The following is a 25029-nucleotide window of genomic DNA, read 5'->3' as shown; positions in this document are numbered from 1 at the left end:
TGAGGTTAATAAATTGTCATTAACCTAGCACAAAGGCTCACAATGCCTCTCAAGTAAGTGAAATTCTTTCAGTTCACGCACAATTCTGCATTGGCCAAAACAAAATGTTTGTCATTCTGCCCCGAATTGAAGTCCTGTTAGGCACATGCCTAGTTTGCCTATGTGTTGCTCTGGTCTTGTCTATAAGGTCTAATTTGTCAAACGCGTTACTTAAAAAAGGGTAGAATGCTTATTTGTGGGTTGTTTTTTTCAACATTTTCCTCAGAATTAAATCTTACTTAGACCTTTGATGTAAAGTTGTACAGGAATTATTTGAACTTCATGAAACAAACAATGTGGATATACCAACTCAGCCTTATAAATCCTATTGAGCAGCTACCAATACATGCATACTATCAATACAAACAGGTTATCTTTAAATGAGAATTTTTTCTAGTACTGTACTTTATTTGTGTTTAACATAGTAACATCTATTCATAGGTCGCATCAATATGTGAAATTGTGTTAGTAACTGAGTTAATGCTTCACTGTGGAATGTAAGCCATTGTGATTTCTATAATATAGCATGTGGTGTGTACCAATGTTCTTTTTTTAAATTGACAGATTCACGTAAATCCTTGTTTTTATCAATCACCTGAGAACAACTGTCTATTACCATTGGAAACAGATGAATGGCATTCTTTGAGCCCAGGTGACAGCTTTTCCCTTTTAATAGATAAGTACACTTTCAAGATCATCTCTACTCACTCAGATGTGGAAAACACATTAAGGTAATAACACCAGTTTGGAAAAACATTTTTAATGTTATTTGTAATAACGTGATCCTGACTGGAAAAAATCCAAATAAACATCTGCTTAAAGTCAAGTTTAAATGGTTGTCACTTTTTACTAAGAAGATTGAGAAGAGGGACAGTATGAAGTAACTAGATCAGTGCATTCTGATATACTCTGCACTCCCAATTCTGAAGCCCAGTGAGTGGATTATTGTAGCATCTGGCAGAGAAGGAGAGGGGAATGATAAATTTGTAAGTGCTTTATCATTCTTATCTGTCAGCGTTTTACTAAATAGACTCAAAAGTAATTTTGTATCTCATGGGAGAGATTTTCAAAGGCATGTCTCCCAAATGCCACTGAAAACACGTTTTAGAAATTGTGGGAAAACTGAACGTTGCTTTCTCTTCAATAGATTGTGCGACATTTAATGCCTTTTTGTTTAAAAAGGAAGCTTTAGTTAACAACCAATAAAAGGATTCTACTTCCACACATGCTGATCTATAAGCAAGAATCTTATTTTTAAAACTATTTACATGTAATCCATTAGGTCTAATTTTTTTTTCTGGTGAGTTACCAAAATATTTATTGTTGGAGGAACAGAAAAATGACCATGAACACCATTCTTGGGAGAATTGTTTTGAAAGACTGAAACATTAACATTGCTAATAGATAGAGCCCTGCAAACCTGTGGATATCTACTTGATATCCAAGGGTATCTGTGGTTGTGGATGCCGATATCCACGAATCACTCTTGCAGATGTGGATACTAATTTTGTATTTGTGCAGGGCTCTACCAGTAGGCATTGCAATTCAAATGGTTCCTATACTAACCAAAAATAATGCATACTTTACACTTTTAATTTGTGTATTTTCTTTGATGCTACACATTTTGTAAGTGGTGGAGAGGAGAGAGTTAGTGGATGGGCAAATGTTAAAGTGCAGTTGAAGATCCTGAATCATATTTTTAACTCCTAGGAAAAAAAAAATTCTGAAGCTTATAAGTGCACTGACTCCTACTTTTCCCAGGGGTACTATGGTTATCCACAAGCCTCACAGGAATAGTCAACAAGATTTGTAATTTAAAAAAAAAAAAAAAAAAGCAAAATCCTATGTAAGGTTTGAAAAACATAAATAAACGTGTCAAATTTCAATCCAGCGTAACGTTTATCCATTACCTGCTATTTTGGGGGGGGGGGGAATCCTTGTACTGTATATTGAATTATACAACTGTGGCAGGAGAAGTTAGATCTTTGCTCAAGAACTCTGCTGAACTAGGTTCTAAATAAAGATGTGCATTTCATCTATTTTATTTGTATATGAACTATTTCTAATTTATAAAGCAAGTAGATGATTTTCGCGGCATTGCTTGGGTCCTTAACTCAATTCATTTCTCACTGCAGCAGCTTGGGGCCAGCTGAGAAGTGCCTCTCCATGGCCATTGCAGATTCAGTGGGCACAGCTGGGGGAGGGGTATGTGGGGAAGAGTGGGTTCCAGCTGGGGCAGGTCTAGGTTCATCTTTGACTTGCACTTCCCAGCCAGAGTGAGGGAATTCAGCAAACTGTGCACTTTCCCCTCACTCCTTGATGAAAAACAGCCAGCCCCTTTCACCTACTTGGTGATTCTGTCTCTTCTTGGTATGGTTTTATGAGAAGTAATTCCATCCAGATACATCCCATTTTCCTGGCACAACCAAACCCTTACCTTGCTTTGAGTTACAAGAGGAAGCTGTATACCCAGTTTGGTGGTCCTAGCTCTTACTGTTTAGGAGGAGTCCTTGAACAGACAGATGTGCAGACAGACAAACTCTCTCAAATGTATAGTAAATAACAATCTGTACACTTTACTTGGAAGTAAGCTAGTGTATACCACCGAATGAAAAATGAGCTGCTGCTACAGGAAATGGTAAATAAATGTATGTTTGAGATATGAGAGCTGGGAATGAAAGCTTGCTTTTCTGCCTGTTCTAAATTAGGATTTCATGCTGCTGATCATTACCATAATATCTGTATCTTACAGAATTTGAATAACACATTTCAAAAACAGTATTCATTTTATAGTAAAGATGATCTTTTTCAATAACACAGTAATAGTATTGTAAGTTTGTAGTTCCTACAGTTAAAGGAAGGCACAAGATACTTTATGGCCAGTAATAATAATCTAATTTGACCTTGTCATTACTAGTGTTTTTTATGTTCATACCCTTAATCTTTGATTTTTCAGCCATCCTGACTGATGATTTTGGTTACTTTTAGGCAGCCATGTAGTTTGTTCCCTAGATACATCATGGTAAAAAAAAAAATTGCCAACAGATGTAAGAGCTATTCTAGCACCACTAATATGTGTAAGTATATGTACTGCAGAAGGAGGGGTCTTTTTTTCTTTTGGTCTCTTAATATCTTAAACTCTGAGACTTGCTTCTACACTATGGCATTTGCGTGAAAATACGCATTTAAAGTGCACATAAACTTGAGTTTAGTTCAAATAGATAAAGAAAGATCTTGAGATTTTTTTCTCCACTAAAAGATGCATTTTTAATATACTTTAGGAAAAATAGCAAAATTGTAGATGAAACAGCAAATAAATCCGCTTCAGTGAGCCACCTTACCAAGATGTCTTGTGATCCATCTTCAGTACAATCAACATCATGTTCCAATAATAATGTGAAAGTGCATTCTCTTTTGGAAAGGACAGCAGAAACTCCAAAAAAGACCTCATCCAAAAGTTCGGTAGGTGTTAATATTTGATGAAATATTGCAACATGTCTGTATTTTTTGAAAAGTGGGCTGAAAACTGGGTAAAATAAAAATAGTTTTTGTCTCTACATCTATTTAAAGCTGTTTATGAGGGAGTAGGCTCTGGTAGATCAAGAGGTTGCTTGGGAATATATATCTTTATTTCATTTACTATATATAATATTTCCAAAAAATTAGCTCAAATGCCTTAAGCTTACATGACTGAGCTTTTCTTTATATTTGCAGCACTATAAGTATATGCAATGCTGTAAAAGATTTCTCCAGAACTAAGAATGGCTTTGTTAGTGAGTGAGAGTAGAAATAAAATTTGTATTTTGTGGGAGGAACAAACATGAATTTCTGCTTATGTCCTTTTAGGTTCTGTGGGGTTCCAAAGCAGCAGGGTACACAAAGGGAAAAAACTAAGTTTAGAACAGCAACCTGCCCCTAGGGCAGGGGTTTGTGCCACTTCCAGCAGCTCCCCTTGGCTTGAAATGGCAAACTGTAGCCAATAGGAGCTGCAAGGCTCCGTGGCTGCAGAGCGTGAGAGTAAACAGTGTTGTGGTCCCGCCAGGGGATTTCTCTGGCAGGTCTGTGACCCAAGTTTGAAAACCCTTGCCCTAGGGGAAGGTATGACACAACCCAGTGCTTGTACCTAGCTGAAAAGCCATTAAAGTTCACACCCCTCATGTACTCTGAAGCTAAACTGGACATGCTGTTATGGGGTTAGGCCATGGAGTAAAACCTACATGTACTGTTCACACAGCTTCCTCCATTTGGTTATAACTTTTGAGTTGTGTATTCAGGGTCAGCCAGAATACAGAAAAAAGGCTTATATTACTCTACTTTTGTAACGTTAACTTTTTCTTATGTAGGTGTTAGACTTGGATCAGAATTTGCAAACAGAACAGAATTTTCAAAAAGCTGATGTTTTGTCTTACTGAGGTTAAGTAAAATGGCTTTCAGATAGTGTAAATGCTATTGTGAGGCCAATTTTATTGTACTTTGTTTTGCTATTGTTTTTCCATTGGTAGATCAACTAATATTATGCAAAGGCAAACATGTATAGTAACTGCTCTTTGAAAACATACTATAGCTAATATTTTTCTTTATAAGTGCAGTTGAAATGTTAGCCTTCGTCATGCTAACAAGAATTCCAAAATATATATTCCAGAGCCAGTTAATGATCATCATGTCCTAATCAGGGTTTGTATTTTTTTTCCTGTTTCTCTAGCCCCATCTGATTCTCTGATTATTTTCTGAGAATAACTTAACAGGGAGTGAGAGGTCCACTTGAAAAATGAACTTTTTTTTCTTTGCATTTCCCATTCTACCTAGTAATTCAGTATTCCTTACTCATTGCCTCCAGCCTTTCTGATGTTTCAGTGGACACAAGCCATGTAGCTTCAATTTTCCGTGAGATTTTTATGAACCTTTTGATCTGTAAATGAACTTTAGCTTTCTTTTGAAAGTTAGAGTTGGTTATAAGTGGGAGTAAAGATAGGTTTCTTTAAATACTGGTTGGCTGGGGGTATGTCTATACTTGCACCCTCTTTCGAGAGAGGGATGCAAATGAAGACATTCGAAATTGCAAATGAAGCGGGGATTTAAATATCCCGTGCTTCATTTGCATATTTGCCTGATGGCGCTACTTCAAAATAGCGCTATTTCAAAATAACAGATGCTGTTAAGACGCAGTTATTTAGAGAGAAAACCCTTCTATCGAAATAACCCTTATTCCTCATACAATGAGGTTTATCAGTTATTTCAAGAGAAGGGTTTTCTCTCGAAATATCACATCTTAACAGCGTTTATTATTTCAAAATAGCGCTATTTTGAAATAGCGCATAATGAGAATATGCAAATGAAGCGCGGGAAATTCAGATGTGTGCTTCATTTGCAATTTTGCTCAGCTGCATTTGCATCCCTCTCTCGAAAGAGGGTGCAAGGGTAGACATACCCTGAGAGAGTAGGAGGTGTCAAAATATTCAGCATGATGACTGACTTTTGTTTCAGTTAAGAAAATCCATCCAGGTTATTCTCAGAGCTAAAGTTGCTTATAATGTCTTTTGAACAGACTATTTAATTTTCTAGTTTCTGTATCCTAATTCTAGAAAAAAGTATTGTGCTACTAATCAATTAACATTATTTCAGCTTTTTTCTGCTAATTATAATGAAAGTGAGGAGAGAGAGCCTGAATGGAGGAAAAGGATACTTCCATCTTGGATGTTGCAAGGAGAACTCATGGTAAAAAGTCTTTCAACTCCAGTCACTAATAAAGGTATGTTACTTTCTTTATGTCAATATACATATTCTCTATTTTGATCTCTTCTGACATCAGTATTATAAAGTTGGCATATAAACTAATTACTTTTCCGTCCATGAAATCCTCTGTACATCTCCTCTTTATAGTTTGTCAGGTGACTGAACATATTTGCTTCTATTGCCGCCTTTGTTTCACACATTATGGTCTGGAATTTGCAGCATGCATCCAAAGAGAGGCTGTGCTGACAATTACAGGATGTTTTAGCACTTTTATTCTGACCTGCACGCCTGACGAAGACCGCCCGCTTGTCATCCTAAAAACTTGTAGACAGTTTTTCCTTTACATGTTCAGTTTTTTCACTTTTTTTCCCCTTGATTATGCCTTGATGAGTTTACTTATGTAACAACACTTGTCAGTTTTCTAGTGCCTTTAATTCCAAGAAAAGTGTCTCGAAGTTTTTATTCCAAATTTCAACAGCATCAGCAATGCTACAGCAATCTTTTTGCAATTTGTTCAAGACTATGGAGTTAGGTTTCAGTGTATTTAGCGCATCTTCTACATTACCCTTTAGTTTAACTACTTTTATCCTTCTCTAGTAAAGAAAGACAAGGTGTGTGAAGTAATCTTTGATTGAACCAATTTCAGGGCTACACACATTGTCTTCCTAATATCCTGGGACCAACATGATTACTACAACTCTGCAATTTACCAGCGTAGTAAAACTAGCATTAGAATGGTACAAAAATGAGTTCACTAATCAGTTCAAGCAGATTGACAAAGGTGGAGCAGTCAAGGACACTGGCGGAGATTGCCTTGATTGAAGATAATGATGCATACATGACTGAACAAACGGTGATGAAGAGAAAGCAGATCATGATTTACGTTGTGTCTGTGGAAGACTTCTCATTACAATATCACAGAACTGTTACCTTGAAACAGTTACGGCTCCAGTTTACCATCATGAGAGACATAGTCCACCCGCTTGGTGTGGACAACCTTGCACCAGCTCAGTGACAGTACTGGGACATACGGGCAACCTGTAGTCACTAAATCTCAAAGACCTACAGTGTCGCCCAAAAGGATAGAGGACCAAAGTCTACCTTAGCTTAGTTATCTGGATCCTTTGATTCTCAAGAGGAGTTATTTGAGGAACAGGAAGAGAGACTAGACAAGGAGGCTACTCATGATGACCAACAACTCCTCATCCTCTCTTGATGAAGCTGTTATGCCTCCCCCACCAATTCTGGCAGACAGCTTCAGTTTCAAGATCTTATTAACAGTAGAGATGGGAAAGTGTAAGCGTGTAAGCCAGGGCTACTTAAGATGTGGCCCATTTGTTTGCGGCCCATGGTGCGATGTGGGTTTATATGGAACTCAACATGTGGCCCGCTGGTGTGATCCTTTGAACATGGCCTCCACTGGGAACACACTCCACAATGGCGAGGTGTCTCCCAGGCTGAGTGAGCACTGGAAGATGCAAGCGGACAGGCTGGCTGGAGCGGATGGGTACAAGGTGTTGGTGTTTCTAGGCCCCAGGGAGAAGGTGCTGGGAGCACTGGGGCATTCTGGGAAGTGCATTTTATTCACATCAGTATGAAATAAGCTATTTTCATATATATTTGCATGTATATGCAATGTGGCAGGGTCAGTCTCCCTCCTGAGACCCTGACCACTGTTCTGTCCACTTTCCTACACTTTCAGGGCTGCAGCAGAACCTTCACCTGCAGAGTTTTTGTCCCTGGGCCTTCCTGGCCCTTAGCATAAAGGATGTTATATTGGGCTGAAGCCCTGGGCCAGTCACGGCTGACCAGAAAGTCCTCTTCTTGCCCCGAAGCGGGGAGGGGGGGAGGGGGCCCTCCAACACCTCCTGCTCAACTCACTTCCCCCTGTAGCCTTTAGCAGGGCTGGTGGTTCCTCCTGCTCCTCCATTCTGAGTCTCCTTAACACTGGGTTGTTTTCCTGTCTCCACGCTCCTCCTCTCTCTCCCTCCTCTCCCTCAGGGAGGGTTTTTAAAGAGGCCTCATGGTAGCCCCAATCAGCTTCACCTGGCCCTTAATTGATTTGCAGCTGTCCTTTCTCAGCTGCCCCTAATTAGCCAGGATTGCTGCTCTTTCCTCTGCTAGAGCAGCCTCTCTCCCCTTCCCCCAAGTCCTTTAACCTGCTCTGTCATAGCAACCACACTTAAGTTGCAGCCCTCTGCATGTGCTGTGAGTATCACTGGCCTCCAGGGCTTCCAGAGTTGAGTAGCCCTGAGTAAACCGTTAACTGATGAGCCTGGGCTTATTGGTTAATATTCAGGGGTACATGTAGGTTTCCCGTGTGCATTGGCTCCCATGGAGCTGTGTGCTGCCCCATGCTGCTGCCTCTCACTCTGAGGCAGCAGTGTGGGAGGCCATGCAGGAGTTGTTACATATCCCTATGTGCACCCACTCCTGGAGAACCAACTCCTGCCCTGCGTGTAACTGCTGAAATTTTTCAGCTGTTACACAGTTACTTAATTATGAACATTTTTAACATCTGTAACAAAGAGAGTAGTGGATGTGCTACAAATACTGCTTGAAGTGATGGAGTCAAAACACAAGCTACTAGACATCTTCCATACTTCATCAGATTGCATTGCCTTCCTTGTCAACAAGGCCCTGCTTGACCAAGGAAAGACTATATGGGAGACACCAGCCACAACATCTCCTACATGCAAGAGAGCATATTATGTTCCCTTTAAGGACATTGACTTTTTATTTTCTCACCCATTCCTGAATCCTGTTTTTGTCTACCTTATAAATAAATGTGAAGACAGCACCTTGCTAAATTGACACCATTTGACAAGGGATGGAAACAACTGCGTTTATTTGGGCAAAAGTCATATTCATCAGTGACACTGCAATTTAGGATTGCTAATTACCACGCCCTTATGGCAAAATACAATTACACCGACTACTATAGGTTAAATGCCTTCATCAAACATCTCCCAGCTGATCAGAGAACAGTTTTGAGAAATCCTTGCAAAGGGTCAGTTCCTCATGAATACGTAGTTGAAGGCCTTTCTAGACCCTGCTTATACAGCTGCTTCTTGCTCTATCTCAGCAACAAAGGCTACGCGGAGAGCTGCCTGGCTTCACCTTTCTCTTGTCAAAGCAGGTACAACCCCACAGCAGAAGACCTTCCATTCGAGGGAACCAGAGTATTTGCAGGGAGAACTAACAAATATCACATGTTAAAATTCTGGAAGAATGTTGTGTTCCCTGGGAATTTACTCATCTTCACAAATAAGGAGATGCAATAAGTCTTAGATGGCCAGAGATTCTGCCTGTTCAATTTCCTCCACCCCAAAGACATTATGCACCCCAAAGGCAAAATGATGAAAAATGGCTGTGATGGATAGGAGGAGTGCTGGCCAGCAGATGGTGACTAAAGTGTTAAACTCAGATAGCAAAAGGGGTGTTGGTGGAAAGCCAATGGGAAGACTGTTGAAATTTGAATTGTATATAGATACCTTGCCTGCACTCTTTGTGTGTTGATTCTAAGTTAGCAGCTGTAGGAACAGGATGAAATAATCAATCAGAATTACCATGCCCAAAAAATATTGGCATGATTCTGATCTGGACCTTGAGGTACGGATCAGTATGCATCGTGAGTAGAGGGAAAATGTATATTTTCTTTATTTGCTGTCTAGTTACACTTTTTGTGTGTGAATCTATGCCTTCCCTCCCCCCACCCACATTATTCAAGCTACAGCCAAAGGGCTACGGTTCTTTGTGTTTTGATCTGTTCTTTTCTTAGTTGCTCTGTAACACCTAACAATTAAGTATGCTTTATCAAATATATCTTTTTGTTTTGTTAATAAAATCACGTTTTGAAGGTGATCATTTGATATTTTTTTTGTGTGTCCTGGGAGGTTACAGGAAGGTCTGTGTGTGTGTGTCTGCCTAGCTTGAGAGGTCAGCTATCACAGACGCAGTTTGTTTTGTGTGTGTTCTTTCTTTTTTCAAGCTCTCTTGTGGTGAAAGAGCTTGGGGTACCCCCAGGGAAGGAATTGAAGGGCATGTCTATGCCCATGGCTTTCGAAAAGATATGCAAATTTGGTGCAAATTTGCATATCTTCCGAAAGCCGCAGGCAATCTAGGCGTGCCCCAAGTGTTCCGTCCTGATATTTCATGGTTCTTTAAAATCACTTGATGGTGGCAGCCTATCTTCCAGAGCCAGTGCATCTCTGACTCTGGGGAGTTTTTTTTTAATAAGCAGAGCCTATAGAGGCAAGGTATTTAAGGTCTTTTGTGGGCCCCACCACCTTCTGCACTCAGTGCTAGAGTGGGAAATAGCCCTGACACTGACAAAAAGGGAAACCAGCTGCTCTACAATCACCATCACAGCCAACAGTATCTAAACTTTGGTGTTGATGTGTCAGCTGAGACGTTGTGTTACCACTCCCACTTTTATTTGCTGCAGCAATCTGAATGTATTTCTCCCAGGCCCAGAGTCCTGTACCCAATGGATTCTCAGCCTGGAGCCTCCTACTGCACCTGAACTCCTTCCCAAACTATTGGAATGCAGGCAGGAGGGAGGGGCGTGGGCTCGGGAAGCGAGATTGGATGCAGGAGGGTGCTCCATGCTGCAGCAAACTCCCTCCCAGAGTTTTCACTCATTCTTCACCCCAATGCTCTGCCACAGTCAGGAACTCTGTCCCACACCCAAACTCCCTCGCAGAGCCTTCCTCCTCATAGAATCATAGAGATGGAAGAGACCACAGGAGGTCATCAAGTTCAGCCTCCTGCCCAAAGCAGCACCAATCCCAACTAAATCAACCCAGCCAGGGCTTTGTGAAGCTGAGACTTAAAATCCTCTAGGGATGGAGATTCCACCACCTCTGTAGGTAACCCATTTCAGTGCTTCACCACCCTCCGAGGGAAATAGTTTTTTCTAATATCCAACCTAGACATCTTCCTCTGTAACTTGAGATGATTGCTCCTTGTTCTGCCATCCATCACTACTGTGAACAGCCTCTCTCCATCCTCTTTGGAACCTCCCTTCAGGAAGTTGAAGGCTGCTGTCAAATCCCCCCTCACTTTTCTCTTCTGCAGACTAAACAAACCCAAATCCCTCAGTCTCTCCTCATAGGTCATGCGCTCCAGCCCCCTAATCATTTTGGTCACCCTCTGCCAGAGCCTCTCCAATGCGTCCACATCCTTTCTATAGTGGGGGACCCAGAATTGGACACACTACTCCAGATGTGGCCTCACCAGAGCCGAATAAAGGGGAATAATCACTTCTCTAGATCTGCTGGCAATGCTCTTCCTAATGCAATCTAATATGCTAATAGCCTTCTTGGCTACAAGGACGCACTGTTGACTCATACCCAGCTTCTCATCCATTGTAATCCCCAAATCCTTTTCTGCAGAACTACTACTTAGCTAGTTGGTCCCCAGCCTGTAACAATGTTTGGGATTCTTCCGTCCCAAGTGCAGGACTCTATATTTGTCCTTGTTGAACCTCATCAGATTTTCTTTTGGCCCAATCTGTCTAGCTCACTCTGGACCTTATCCCTGCCCTCCAGCGTGTCTACCTCTTCCCCCTAGCTTAGTGTCATCTGCATACTTGTTGAGGGTGCAATCCATCCCCTCATCCAGGCCATTAATAAAGATGTTGAACAAAACCGTTCCTAAAATGGATCCTTAGGCACTCCGCTAGAAACTGACCGCCAACCTGACGTCGAGCCGTTGATCACTCCCCATTGGGCGCGACAGTCTAGCCAGCTTGCTGTCCATCTTGCAGTCCATGTATCCAATCCATACTCCCTTAACTTGCTGATGAGAATATTGTGGGAGACTATCAAAAGCTTTGCTAAAGTCAAGCTATATCACATCCACTGACTTTCCCATATCCATAGAGCCAGTTACTTCATCATAGAAGCTAATCAGATTGGTCAGGCACGACTTTCCCTTTGTGAATCAATGTTGACTAATCCTGATCACTTTCCCCTCTTTCAAATGCTTCAAAATGGATTCCTTGAGCATACCCTTCATAATTTTTCCAGAGACTGAGGTAGTATTTCCCTGGATTGTTTCTTTTTTTTTAAAATGGGCGCTACATTTGCCTTTTTTCAATCATCTGGGATCTTCCCCTATCTCCACGAGTTTTCAAAGATAATGGCCAAAGGCTCCGCAATGACATTTTCTAAGTCCCTCAGGACCTTCAGATGCATTAAATCCAGACCCATGGATTTGTGTATGTTTAGCTTTTCTAAATAGTTCCTAACTTGTTCTTTCCCTACCAAGGGCTGTCCGCCTCCTTTCCATACTGTGTTGTGTAGTGCATTCGTCTGGGAGCTGACCTTTGTCCGTGAAGACAGAGGTAAAGAAAACTTTTCCCACATCATCTATCACTAGGTTACCTTCCTCACCCAGTAAGGGCCCCACACCCTCTCTGATCACCCTCTTATTGCTAACATGACTGTAGAAACCTTTCTTGTTATCCTTCACATCCCTTTCTAGCTGCAATTCCAATTGCGCTTTCGCCTTCCTGATAACTCCCCTGCATTCTCGAGCAATATATTTATACTCCTGCGTAGTCATCTGTCCAAGTTTCCACTTCTTGTAAGCTTCCTTTTTGTGTTTAAGCTCACCAAGGATTTCCCTGGTAAGCCAATCTGGTCGCCTACCATGTTTGCTTTTCTTGCTGTGCCTCGGGATGGTTTCTTCCTGCTTCTTTAAAATATTGCCAGCTCTCATGGATTCCTTTCCACTTCATGTAAGCATCCCAGGGAATCCTGCCCATCAGTTCTCTGAGGGAGTCAAAGTCTGCTTTTCTGAAGTCCAGGATGTGTATTTTGCTTCTCTTCTTTTTTCCTTTGGTCAGGATCCTGAAATCTACCATCTCATGATCACTGCTTCCCATGTTGTCACCCACCTCTGCTTCCCCTGCTAGTTCCTCCCTGTTTGTGAGCAGCAGGTCAAGCTGCGTGTGGTCCCTGGTCGGTTCCTTCAGCACTATACCAAGAAGTTATCCCCAACAGTCTCCAAAAACTTCCTGGATTATCAGTGTACTTCTGTATTGGTCTCCCAACAGATGTCAGGGTGATTGAAGTCCCCCATGAGAACCAGGGCCTGCGATCTGGAAGCTTCTCTCAGTTGTCTGAAGAAAGCCTCAGCTACCTCATCCACTTGATCCGGTGGTCTATAGCAGACACCAACTGCAACATCACCCCTATTGCTTCCACCTATAAACTTAACCCATGGATTCTCAACAGGCTTTTCTCCCTCTATATACTGGATCTCTGAAATCATACTGCTCTCTTACATAGAATGAAGAGCCTTTTCTTCCCCAGCCTGTTCTTCCTGAACCGTTTATACCCTTCCAGGACAGTGCTCCAGTCATGCGATTCTTCCCACCAAGTTTCCATTATTCCAATCAAATCATACTTCTTTGACTGTGCCAGGGCTTCTCATTCTTCCTGTTTGTTTCCCAGGCTTCTTGCATTCATGTACAAACACCTTAGATAGCCAGTTGTTCGCCCTACCTTCTCTAGTCGAATCAGAGGTCCTCCTTTGTTGCTTGTTCCTCCTTGTGTTTCTTCCTGGTATCCAACTTCCCCACTTACCTCAGGGCTTTGGTCACCGCCCCCAATGAACCTAGTTTAAAGCCGTCCTCACTAGGTTTGCAAGCTTGCCTGCGACGATGCTCTTTCCTCTCTTGGTTAGGTGGATCCCATCTCTTCCTAACAATCCTTGTGCCCAGAAGAGTCTCATGGTTGAAGAAACCAAAGTCCTCTCTCCGACACCACCTGCACAGCCACGCATTTACTTATTCAATTTGACGATCCCTCCCTGGACCTTTTCCTTCAACAGGGAGGGATGGACCACTTGCACTTCAAATTCTTTTATCCTTCTTCCCAATGCTACATAATCAGCTTTGACCCGCTCAAGGTCATTCTCGGCCATATCGTTAGTTCCGACATGGAGAAGCAGGACGGGGTAGCGATCCGAAGGTTTGATCAGTTTTGGAAGACTCTCGGTCACATCCTGAATGTGAGCTCCTGGTAAGCAGCACACTTCTCGAGATTCCAGGTTTGGATGGCAGATGAATGACTCAGTCCCTCTTAGGAGGGAATCCCAGACCCACCACCACCACCCATCTTCTTCCTTTGTGGGTAGTGGTCGTGGAACCCCCATCCCTAGGACTACATATCCCATGCCTTCTGGTAGATGGTGTTCCCTTCTGATGTCTTCCCTGAGAAGTCCCTGCCAAAGCGTTCTCCACCACAGTGCCTGTGGAGAGAGCCTGAAAGCAGTTACTTACCTCTGCAGGGATGGGGGATACTTGAGTTGGCCTTCTTCTTCTTCTCGAGGTTACATACTGCCAGTTCTCTTCCTTGTCCTGTACTGCTTTCACTGGGTCTTCCTCCTGCTGTGCCTGCAGGATTAAATGCTACTTTCTATCTAAGTCTTCATCCTCTCTGACGGAACGTAGGGTTGATACTTGGGCCTTAAGTCCTCTAATTTTTTCTTCCAAAATGGCAATCAGCTTGCACTTAGTGCAGATGAAATCCTTTCTTCTGGGAGGAAGACAAGCATGGCACATGCTGTGCAGGTAACAACAGCAGTTGTATCACTATCCATACCTGCCTTCCTTCTGAGAGATTCCTCAGATGTTTTTAAATGCCTCCCAGAAGGGCAGGAGAGAGGAAAAAACATTTTTTTGTTAGGGAAAAGAGGGTTCAAAACTATTTCTAGCTCTAATACTGTAAAATTGTTGTTCTGCATGCACTTATAATTGTATTCAAGTTCATGTCACATCTACACTAATCTGAAAAACAGTTTGCAAACCTGTTTTTTATTTTCCTGTTTTTCATATTAAAATTCCGTATTGTGATTTGAATCTCGAATGTTGATAATCTACTGCCAAAAAAATTGGAATTTGCTCGATCTGAAAGACAATGTATACACTTCTTAAGCATTGATTTGCACAAATAGTTGACAGCTCAGTATTTATTTTTATTATTTATCTCCTACCTGTGGTTTATTTTGAGCTTTTCGAGTACAAAAATGTCTATGTTCAAATGAACTATTGAACCCTATGTTTGTAGTTTTTTTTTAAATGTCTGTTGCAATAAAAGGAATATCTCTGTCTCATGGTAAATATTAGAGCCCCTATCTAGTTCAGTTTATACTAAGCTTTCTTAGGCAAGCAGTAGTGAAGATTGTATGCTCTTTAAATAAACAGCAACTCTTTCACAACTAGAAGGTAAAGTGACAATGATAAATGTAGGGGAGTTTTGATGTGTATATGAATAAATATAAAATGACAGGCAGGCATGCATCTAAAATTGCAGAGCTATGCAGTAAACTATAGAGCATTGTTGCAAACACATTTATCAAGCATCTTTGACTGTCCTTCCTCACTAATTCTTCATCATTAGATCTTATTGCAAATGAGAGAAATGTTCAATTTTCTTCTCCAAATATAGAATTCCCCTGCCCATCTCCCCTGCATCACAAAAAACAGCTGCCCTGAAGCACGGCAACCAGCTGGATTCAGTCCTGCATCATTGAGATTTAAATACAAATATTGCACCTGTGAATCCTGATAATCTGGAGCACTACACAAGTTGATGCCACAGTTCTATGCCATTTGTAAGAGATGATCGTAAGCTACTCAAGAGGGGCTAGCTCTTGTTCCTGGATCTCGTGTGTTCCAAAATATTAGACTTTATGATTTTGCCCTAGAACCAGTTGAAAAAAATCCCATTTTATTTCCATGAAATTTTTTGAATATTTTTTTTGTTAATTTTTGAAAAAAAATGTAGATTATTTTCAAGGAGCAGATTCAATGTAAAATGAACTTGAAATGTTTCATTTACCTTCCTATTATCCATTTTTCCCTTTCTCCCATTTACTTCCTTCCCCTTCTCTCCCTCCCCCCCCAATCTTTCTTTGCCTGCTGCTATGTTCCCTCTGTGTGAGCTGGTGAAATAGGAGTGGGACTACAGCCCTGGTTTCCTCCCTTCTTTTAGGACACTGTATGTTTCAGAAGAAGTAAACATGCGGTGGGTGGGACTACAGATTTTGTCAGTTTTGTGTAGGCTGTTTGAGGAGCAGGGAGTCCTCTATTCACTTTCCCACTCACTGCTGCCTGGTGTAATGGCCACTGAGGGCATGTCTGCACAGAAGGGCCAAAATTGAATTAAGCTATGTAACTTCAGATATGTCACTCTTCCTTCAAATTTCCTTACTTCTCTTACTCTTCGTGAAATGAGGGTTACAGGAGTTGGAGTAAGAAGTCCTCCATCTCGTCATTATTTCAAAATAATGGCTTGCCATGTAGATGTGCATTTTGTTGTTTTGAAATAACGTTGGTTATTTCAAAATAATGTTGATGTGTAGACACACTCAAAGTATCTCTCAAATAACTTAAAGCAATATAGCAGAGTCAGTAACTTGGGTAAACTTGAATGTCCTGCAGTGTTTCATGATACTCTTGTAAGACACTACATAAGGCACATTGTACAAGTAATTTACTTGACTATTTTGCCACTATATTGTTGTTAAGCTATAACATCAGCCAAATAAGAGTTCAGTGTGTGTTGCCATACATTTAATCTCTTCCTTAATCATTCTTATGAAATCTCCTATTCAAATAATCTTTTAATAGAAGTTAATTTTGTATATTTTAAATTGAACGGGGAGAACAGCAAGTAAAGACCTACTGTATTCAGCTGAAACTGTAGCAGAGGTATCGATAGTATGTTACTACCTGACTTGGCCAGGATACTCAGCCAAATGTAGCATTCAAGGTTGGATCCCATAAATATTATTCTTTTCTTTAAGGTGGTGGAGTAACAAAAGGCAGAGGGAGAGGAATAAGCAGTATGAAACCATCAAAGTCGAGAGCAGATATGCATGGGAGAAAACGGTTAGCTTCTGAAGAGTGTTTAGGGGATTTCAAAGAGATGGAACAAGATCAGGTAAAGAAGAGCAAAACTACTGAAGAGGAAACCACTGTCCCCGAAGCAAGGGTAATTTTGTTATATGTTGCTGAGCCCCATTATTTCAAGTATTATTGAAGTGTGGTTATCAGCATGAGAGCTTTACAAGTGGTTCAGATAATGTATAACACTCTTCAGCTCTTTATCTCAGGATAAAACATTTATTCCAGATAAAACTTGCCTTACCAGTGTTGTACAATCTTTAGCTCATAACGGAGATCACATCCTGCCTCCTCTATCAAATTTCTCCATTATTGCTCATGCTGAATCCATTGCTGTGCAATTTGAGTAACTTAATATATTAGTAAGCACTAGGGATGTTAGCAGCTAGTTGGCTAACCATTTAACCAATACACAATTGCTTGTCAGTTAACGCTCCTGGTTAACTGCAACACCTACTTTCCTCTCCTCTTCCTCCTCTGCCCCTGCATGCTCTGCGTTTAAAATTTGGTCTTTAACCTCATTTTTAAACTGGCTCCCCTTGTGGACCATCTCCACCTGCCACTCCGTGCTGCTGCCTGATAGTCCCTTGTCCCTGGGGACTATCGAATAGTTGTGTAACTGAGGTTTCATGCAGTTACATGACTATTCAATTACACTGTATCTAACATGCTTCGTTCAAACAAGGAAACGCTAATTACCAGATGAGCCATAAAACTCTGGTGCATCAGCCTGTAAACATTATTCCTCTATTACTATACTTAACTAAGGGGAAGAAATCATTTATTTGGTTTACATATAGAATTTCCTCTGATTCACTCTTAGCTGCTGTCAGCCACCAGAAAGCATGCATCTGACCAGATTGCCACGAGCATAACAAGCAAAAAGTTATGGACAATGGTTTTTAATTGTTCTTTTCTTTGTTGAGACTACTGTGCTTGGGATTAAATGTTTGTGGTTTATTTAGACATAATATAGACACAGGAGTTGCTCAGGCCTGGTGCAGACGGGCTGCTCCAGATAGCCTCTGTCTGAGGTGAGCCCTGCGTGGGGCTAGAGCAGCCCCCTGCCTAACCTACGGCAGATGTGGAGCTACTCCAACTCCCATCAGTTAATCTTAACAGGTTAAACATTCGTATCTCTATTTCCCACCTGAAACAATTTGTCAATCTACTCAAATCTGATTTAAATTTTTATTATAAATACAGCTTAAAAAAATCATACTTGAATGCATCATCTCCTCTTTAGGAACATATGTCCTGAGTGTTGATGATGACCGAGTCTGAAACCTGCTTACAGTTAGAAGTACAGTAATCCATGAGTGAGCTGTAATACTGTTTGCACAATAAGACACTCTAAAGATCGTTGTGATCTTTTAATTTCTGTTTCACAGGATGCATCTGGAATACCTCTTACCACGGCTATGAGGGAAGTGGAAGAGAATGAAAACAAATCAGCATCACAAGGGATTGAGAGTTCTGTGGAGAAAAGAGATTGTCCGCTCCACAGCAAGAGGTTAGATTCAGAACACAGGCTAGATTCAGAAAACAAGCTCTCTACTGAAGTAAAGGAAGTAGATGAAAAGGATAAGAAAGATGAGATGATCCATTCAGCAAGCCAACAGACTCACCAGGACAAGACATCCCACTCTAATATTTCCTTTGCTGAGACTCAAAAGCGTGATTTAAATCAGGATCCTAAAGCTGACGATTTTAACTCAGCCAGAAGCACAGATGCTCTACAGAGTTCTAAATACGTGAAGCAGAAGAGGACACCCTGTATGTATGGGACAGGTTGTTACAGGTAAAGCAGAATTGTAAATCGGATAGATTTAAATGGCTGCTAGCAAGTGACTGCTTCTCCCAAGTGGGAGATAATTGTAAAATCGTTAGTCTCCTTTTAAAAAAATTGTAAAAGTAAAGGATTAGAAAAGATCAGGTAGAGTTGCAATCTTTTTAGAAGCAGAAAAAGCGATATTCAGGAAATTTTACTGACTGATCAATACAATCTCAGCAGGGGTGAAGTAGTTCAGCAAATTAGAAGCTACAGTTCAATAAGCAATAGAACAGTTTGCACCAGGCAGTTACAAGATCAGTAGGTGAAATTAATTGGATTGGAGAGGAAAAACTCTTGTGTATTTTATTAACAAAGATTTTTTTTTAAGTGTAATATTTTGTGTATGCCTTTATAGAAGCAAGTGAATGTTCTGCTTTCCCCTAACAGTTAATTCTTTTGGCAATGTCTTGTGGGAGCTCCACTCTAGGTACACTTGTGCACACTGAACATCTGAGGAGAGATTTCTCATAGCGGTGTCCATTTGGGTAGTCAGCTCAGTGTGCATCTGTGATGAATGGGAGAGATACTCCCTTTTCAAGTGTCTCAGCCATTCAGTTAAGAAAACTGCCTGTAAGGGGTAAACCCAGGTACAGTAGGGTCCCTGAGCATCTCCAGGAAGTGTTGGCAGGGAGCCAGGAGAGCCAATGGGAAGAGAGCTTGACATTTGAATTGCAGCATGCAGCTCACTGCTTCAGTTTTTGTGTGAGCAGAGGAGAGCTGGGAGAGAGACTGAGCCAGGAACAAGGCATAGAATTTCCAGCAACATTCCATGCCTAGGAAAGACCAAACCTTGGAACAGCAGATATGTAAATGAACAGGGGATGTTTAGTTAGATGCGATCAGGTTATTTTATCTATTTAGCTAGTGAACTCCTCTCTGTTGAACCCCTGTACCCCTCACCCATATACTGTAACTTTAAAACTGGATCCCAGGGAACCAATTCTCTGTGCTTTAATCTTTTTTTTCCCAGTTGCTTTGTAACACGTAGCAACCAAGTGTGCTTTACCAAATATGTTGTCTTTGTTTTACTGATAACTTCACCTTTTTAAGACTGAGTTCTGATTCCTATGTCCTTGAAGAAAGGAGGTTCTGTGTGCATATGCTTGAGACTGGTTACCGCAGATTACAAACATGGAAGGCAGCACCATACAAAATAATTGCTCATGATAAAAATCATAAGCGTTTAGGGCTAGCTGGTGGAAAATCTTTTTCCTTAGCCTCCTTTCAATTTAGAGTTGTGAACTACAAGGTGTTAATGGTGAAATATAATATAAATTACACCAAACTGAACTCTCTCTCTTGTTGACCGCTTTCTGGTGGAGCATAGAAAGCAATTCCAGGCAATTATTGGGTAAGGCCAGCTGTTTGAGAGAACATTACAAGCATCTCTGTTGATATTGTCACCTGTTTTGATTTCTACAGTGGCAGTTGTGAAAAGGGCTTCTTGGTTTCAGGTCTCCAGATTTCAGAAAGAAATCCTCAATACAGTAGAAGACCTTCTTTTTGATAGGTCCAAACTGTCTGCAAGCAACACAGATGATTCTCTGTGCATCATAAAGAACTCTAGGTCTACTTTGAATTCTCTTGGGATTTATACAAGAGAATGTTTGGTACGTCCCAGACAGCTGAGAGGTCCCATTCTGTCCAATTCCCAATCTCTGACTGAATGAACCACATGAAAAGATACACCCAAGAAGGAAGCCATTTACTGTTTTGTCTCTGGCTTATCACCCTTTCACTTTCAGGTAGTAATTTTGATGGGCTGGTCAAGTGTCTGAATTGCCATCTTCATCCTTTCTAGTTCTATCCTTACTAGCTTCATCCGTGCCCTAGCATAAAAAAAAATGGCCATTGGAGATCCACCACATAGTCTGGCAATGGGACACCTCCCAGAGAGACTTGTTTATTACAGTAGAAAGCAAGAGATGTGCTCTGCTCCAGAAGCAGTCTGGGTCACAGATCCCTGGAATATGTCTTTCACTTTCATTGTATCTATTTGTATGTATTCCTACCCACTTCTCAGCTAGCCAATGTTCTATTTAAAAGGAAAAAGAACAAAACCAGAGTTATCCTAATGGTTCTGACCTGGCTCAAACAGTTTCCTTACCTAATATAGCTGGTCATTTGCTCACTGATTGCTCTCCAGGCCATTTTCATCTCCTCTAATAGGAAGATCTTTCACCTCATTCTGAGTGCTTTGTCTCAAAACATGGTTGGTTGATGGTTCATGGGATTAGACACAACCTAATCAAAAAAGGTAAAAAAGTACTATTACCCAGCAGAAAATAATCTATTCACTACACTTTTTGAAAAAGGGACAAAATTTGTCCATTGCTGTGACCTCAAACATATTCCATTGATGACCTCATTAGAATATAACCCAACACTAAAAAGTTCACTGCTATTGCTAAACTCTGTTTGAGTCCACCTGGCAGCTATCATTGCTTTCCATTCTCAAATAGTGAGTAGTTGTTTTTGCCCACTCAACAGTGAAGTCCTTCAGGGGGTTTAACAATCACTTTCTACCAATGTTGCATTAAGTGACCTATATTTAACATCCCTACCCCTTTCACCGTATTTTTACCTAAAGTCTCTGAGTTCTGTATCAACCAACCCTGTTCACCTGCCATTTTTCCACCCTAAAGTTCATTTAAATAAAATAGAGGCACTTGTGCACCCTTTATGTCAAGAGCGCTCTTCCCTTCTATCTGAATAGGACTAAACCATTGAGCAAGACTCTCTAATTGTTTCTTACTCACAGATCTATCAAAAGGGCTTGCGGTCTCTAATCAAATACTTTCCAGGGGATATCTGACCGGACTAATTCATGCTGTGAGTCTTCTATTCAAGCACCTTCAGACATACAAACTCAATCTATAACATTCATTTCCACCTCTATGGCATTTCTCAAAAACCTGCCCTTTATTGAATTATGTAAAGCTGCTACTTGGACGTATATTCATATGTTCACTGAATACTATACTATAACTTAGTACTGCTTCTGGTACCGTGTTTGCCTTGGCTGTACTTTTTTCCATGTTGTACTCTTCTCTGAAGCCCCATCTACCTCAAGGGAACTGCTCAGTAGATACCTAGTGAAGCACCTATGGGAGGTGGGGGGGAGAGGGAGACACGTTTCAAAGAACCATGGTTACTGTACAGGTCTCTTCATACTTGAACATGCTTTTGTTTTACCATAATATAACTTGGTGTCTATTTGTTAGTAGCTACCTTAATTTAAATTTGAAGGTTTTTTATATGTTAATTCTTGCTTGGAGAATAAAATGGAGCAATTCAGAAACTCTATACTTCCTCGGGTTCCCCTTATCTCTTTTGCAATACTGATCCAAGGAAGACTTCAAGATCTTTCCAAGACTTGTTCAGTCTTATAGTGTATGATCTGTGCAAAAGTTGGAATGCTTCCTGTTGTTAATGGCCTGAGAAGCTTTTATTAGCTGTACAGAGTGCTTCCTTTAGCCTCCCCTTCTCTCCTTGTCCAGCTGAGATGCAGAGTTCTATGTTTTCCTTCATCTACTGTGCCACCTGCCTCACAGTGCCTTACGAATTGTTCTGTAGTTCCTTTTTCTCCTCTACTTCCCTTTGCCCTCCATAGACTTTTACAATAACAAAAGGCTTGTCAAGCCATGAGTATTGCTAAGCCAGACAATAAGGTTGACTGGTGTAAAGAAGTCTTTTAAAATATTAGTTATAGGTTAGACTTTGGAGAACAATCTGGCCATACTGTCTATAGCCTATAGTAAGGAAAAACTATTGCCAAGGAAGTTGAGACAGGGTTTTACAGAATGGTGGGTGATCACATTGAAAGAACAGTGGAGGAGTATCTTGACTCCACTTGCATGATCAGTAATAACTTATTACTGTACCATGTTTCTGTTTTCCCTGAGGTCATTCATAAGAAAATGAGGGTTAAGATACAAAGTTGTAATATGATTTTTGTTGAATTAACAAATGAGAGAATCATTAATACCATAATCATTAATACCAAGTTTTAAAATCTTTATTGGTAAATCCATTTTGTTGCAATTCCTATTAATTCATATTCTCTTCATTGGAAACTTGTGTATTTTAGTCTTTTCAGTTTGCTGATACTAAAATAAGATTGCTGTTTTTGTCAATAATTCTGTCAGAAGCCATTAACTCTGTAAGGCAAGGGATACTAATCACAAAGTGACTTCGCTTAGGAAGGACTGATATAGAACATACTGTCTGATCTGGCAGAACAGGACCCATAGGAACAGTTGGTTTCACATACACATCTTTCTAAATATTTTACATTGTATTCCCTTTTGAAAATGAAGTATTTTCAGTTTTCTTTAAAATGAAATTTAGCCCAGCATTTGATGATGTTACATTTCTTGCATGTGTTCTTGGAGCTCTCCCAGTAAACATAATGTTGAGAGATGTTATAATTAACTCTAGTAGATCAGAATTTTAGACTTAAACCATTCAATCAGTATTCTAATAGCTGCAGTAGCAATGGCTTGTGCCCACGTTTTTGTTAATGGGACTTGGTTGGTGGCTATTGTGTAGCAGCAAAGTCACCGTATTTTTTTTTAAAAAAAGCATTCCAAATGAGCTTGTTGCTTGTGCCTTCTAGGAAATAAATTATGATGAATATCCAATCTATTGATGCAAATCCTCTAAATTCAGTTTGTAACTGGTTTGATTAAAGATCCTTTAGCTACACAGGAATTTAAAAATATGTAGTAAATAGCTTATTGTCACAGCAGGAAGACTTTTGTTGGTGGTTAATTCCATTGATCTTTTTTTAAAGTAACTGTCATTTTTTGTTCATGTGTTGGTTTTGTTTAGCAGCAAATGGATCTGTAATAACTAAAGTTTTCTATAAATGATTAAAGCTGCAGGTACTAAGTAACTCATTTATATTAAGTGTAATTTAAAGCTTTTATTTTGCAAAGTGCCATAGCTTGTGAGTCTTTTTAGATGCATAAAATATTCTTGTAAGTAATATATTACACTTGACCAGAACAACATGTTTTTTCTCTTAACTGAACATTAGCGTTCCCCACTGTCCCAGAGTTTATTATAGAATTCAGCCATTTCAACACTGTATTAGATATGGTGTATCTTTACTTTTTTCTGAATTTCCTGTGCTTTCAAAAAGTAGAAACTTAATTGTTGTTAAAAAAAAAAAATGGAGAGAATTAGTATGTTGTTCTTACATTGACAAGGGAAATATTGGCTTATCTGTGGCATAGAATTTGCTTTCACTAGAGCCCTGCATATATACAGAATTTGTATCTACATTTTCATCTGCAAAAGTTACCCATAGATATCCACATCCACACCCAGGGAAAATCTGTGGATATCCACAAATTTGCAGGGTTTTTGATGGAAAATTTATCTTTCTGTGTCAGTAGAAATGAGCCCTGGATATCCACATCCACATCTCTGGACAGCTAGGACTGAGTCAGACTAGGGGAGTAAAGGGTTAACTGGTGGCGTGGCCCAAGCAGCTTCCCCACCTGGGGCAACGTGTGGTAGGCCCAGCGTGGTCGGAGCAGCCCTGCAGCATGCAATCCTGGTTGACTGGTTAAACTCTATGGCTATGTCTAGACTTCAAGCCTCTTTTGAAAGAGGCTTTTTCAAAAGATACTGTTTCGAAAAAGAGTGTCTAGAGAACAAGAAGATTTTTGGAAAAAGCGGCTTGCTTTTTCGAAAGAGTCTAGACGCTCTCTTTCAAAAAAGCCCTGTTTTCATGCAGTAGCGCCTTTTTTTCGAAAGATGACTTTCGAAAAAAGGTGTTATTCCTTGTAGAATGAGGTTTACTGCCATCGGAAAAACCGCCGTGTTCTTTTGATTTACTGTCAACAGAACGTGGCTGTCGTCTAGACAGGTACAGTTTTTTTGAAAAAAGGCTCCTTTTTTCGAAAAAACCTTGTAGTCTAGACACAGACCCTATGTCTCCAACAGATGAATAACTATGCATTGTTGAATATGAATCTGTTTGAATTAGCTGCACAAAATTCCCCATCCCAATATGCACATGAGTGTTGAATGTCATATTTACTTTTACTTACATATATATTCTTTAATTTCACAGGAAGAATCCAGTTCATTTTCAGGAGTTCAGTCACCCTGGTGACAGCGATTATCAGAATATGGAGGTTGTAAGCCAAGATGATGATGACAGACCTGAATGTCCATATGGAACTACTTGTTATAGGTAAGAAACATGATCAAATACAATTATCTGTCTGTATTTGTAAAGCAAGACATACTTTGACTAGGAGCTATTCATGCAAGGTGATATAGCAGTGAGTAGTTCTTGAAGTTAAATCTTGGTTATAGCTTACTGTTGTGGCATTCTTTTGACAGGGTTATGCTTTATTGCCATATGAAGCTTGGCTTGAACAGCCCTATTGTATTTTTGTCACTAATGTTGATTGTTGCAAAGGTACCTCTGATAGTGACCTGATCTAACAGGAATGTCAAAAGGATAAACCTTTCATCCACATTG

At 40.4% G+C, this 25029-nt stretch overlaps 1 protein-coding gene across 2 annotated transcripts in view; it reads left to right on the top strand.

The window, feature by feature from the left end:
• The window catches only part of APLF (aprataxin and PNKP like factor), a 75421-nt gene that overhangs the window by 21218 nt on the left and 29174 nt on the right, over window positions 1-25029 (top strand). For both annotated transcript variants that reach the window (XM_006114108.5, XM_075925559.2), the window contains exons 3-8: window positions 604-770; window positions 3321-3501; window positions 5662-5788; window positions 16594-16781; window positions 18085-18494; window positions 24613-24735. In XM_006114108.5, the coding sequence (XP_006114170.2) occupies window positions 604-770; window positions 3321-3501; window positions 5662-5788; window positions 16594-16781; window positions 18085-18494; window positions 24613-24735 (1196 nt within the window). The remainder of the gene's footprint in view (window positions 1-603; window positions 771-3320; window positions 3502-5661; window positions 5789-16593; window positions 16782-18084; window positions 18495-24612; window positions 24736-25029) is intronic.

Source organism: Pelodiscus sinensis, chromosome 3, assembly GCF_052426305.1.
Source record: "Pelodiscus sinensis isolate ZL-2025 chromosome 3, ASM5242630v1, whole genome shotgun sequence".
NCBI classification, from domain to species: Eukaryota; Metazoa; Chordata; order Testudines; family Trionychidae; genus Pelodiscus; species Pelodiscus sinensis.
The sequence above is the reverse complement of the archived record's forward strand: the minus strand, read 5'-3'. Positions and strand labels throughout refer to the sequence as shown.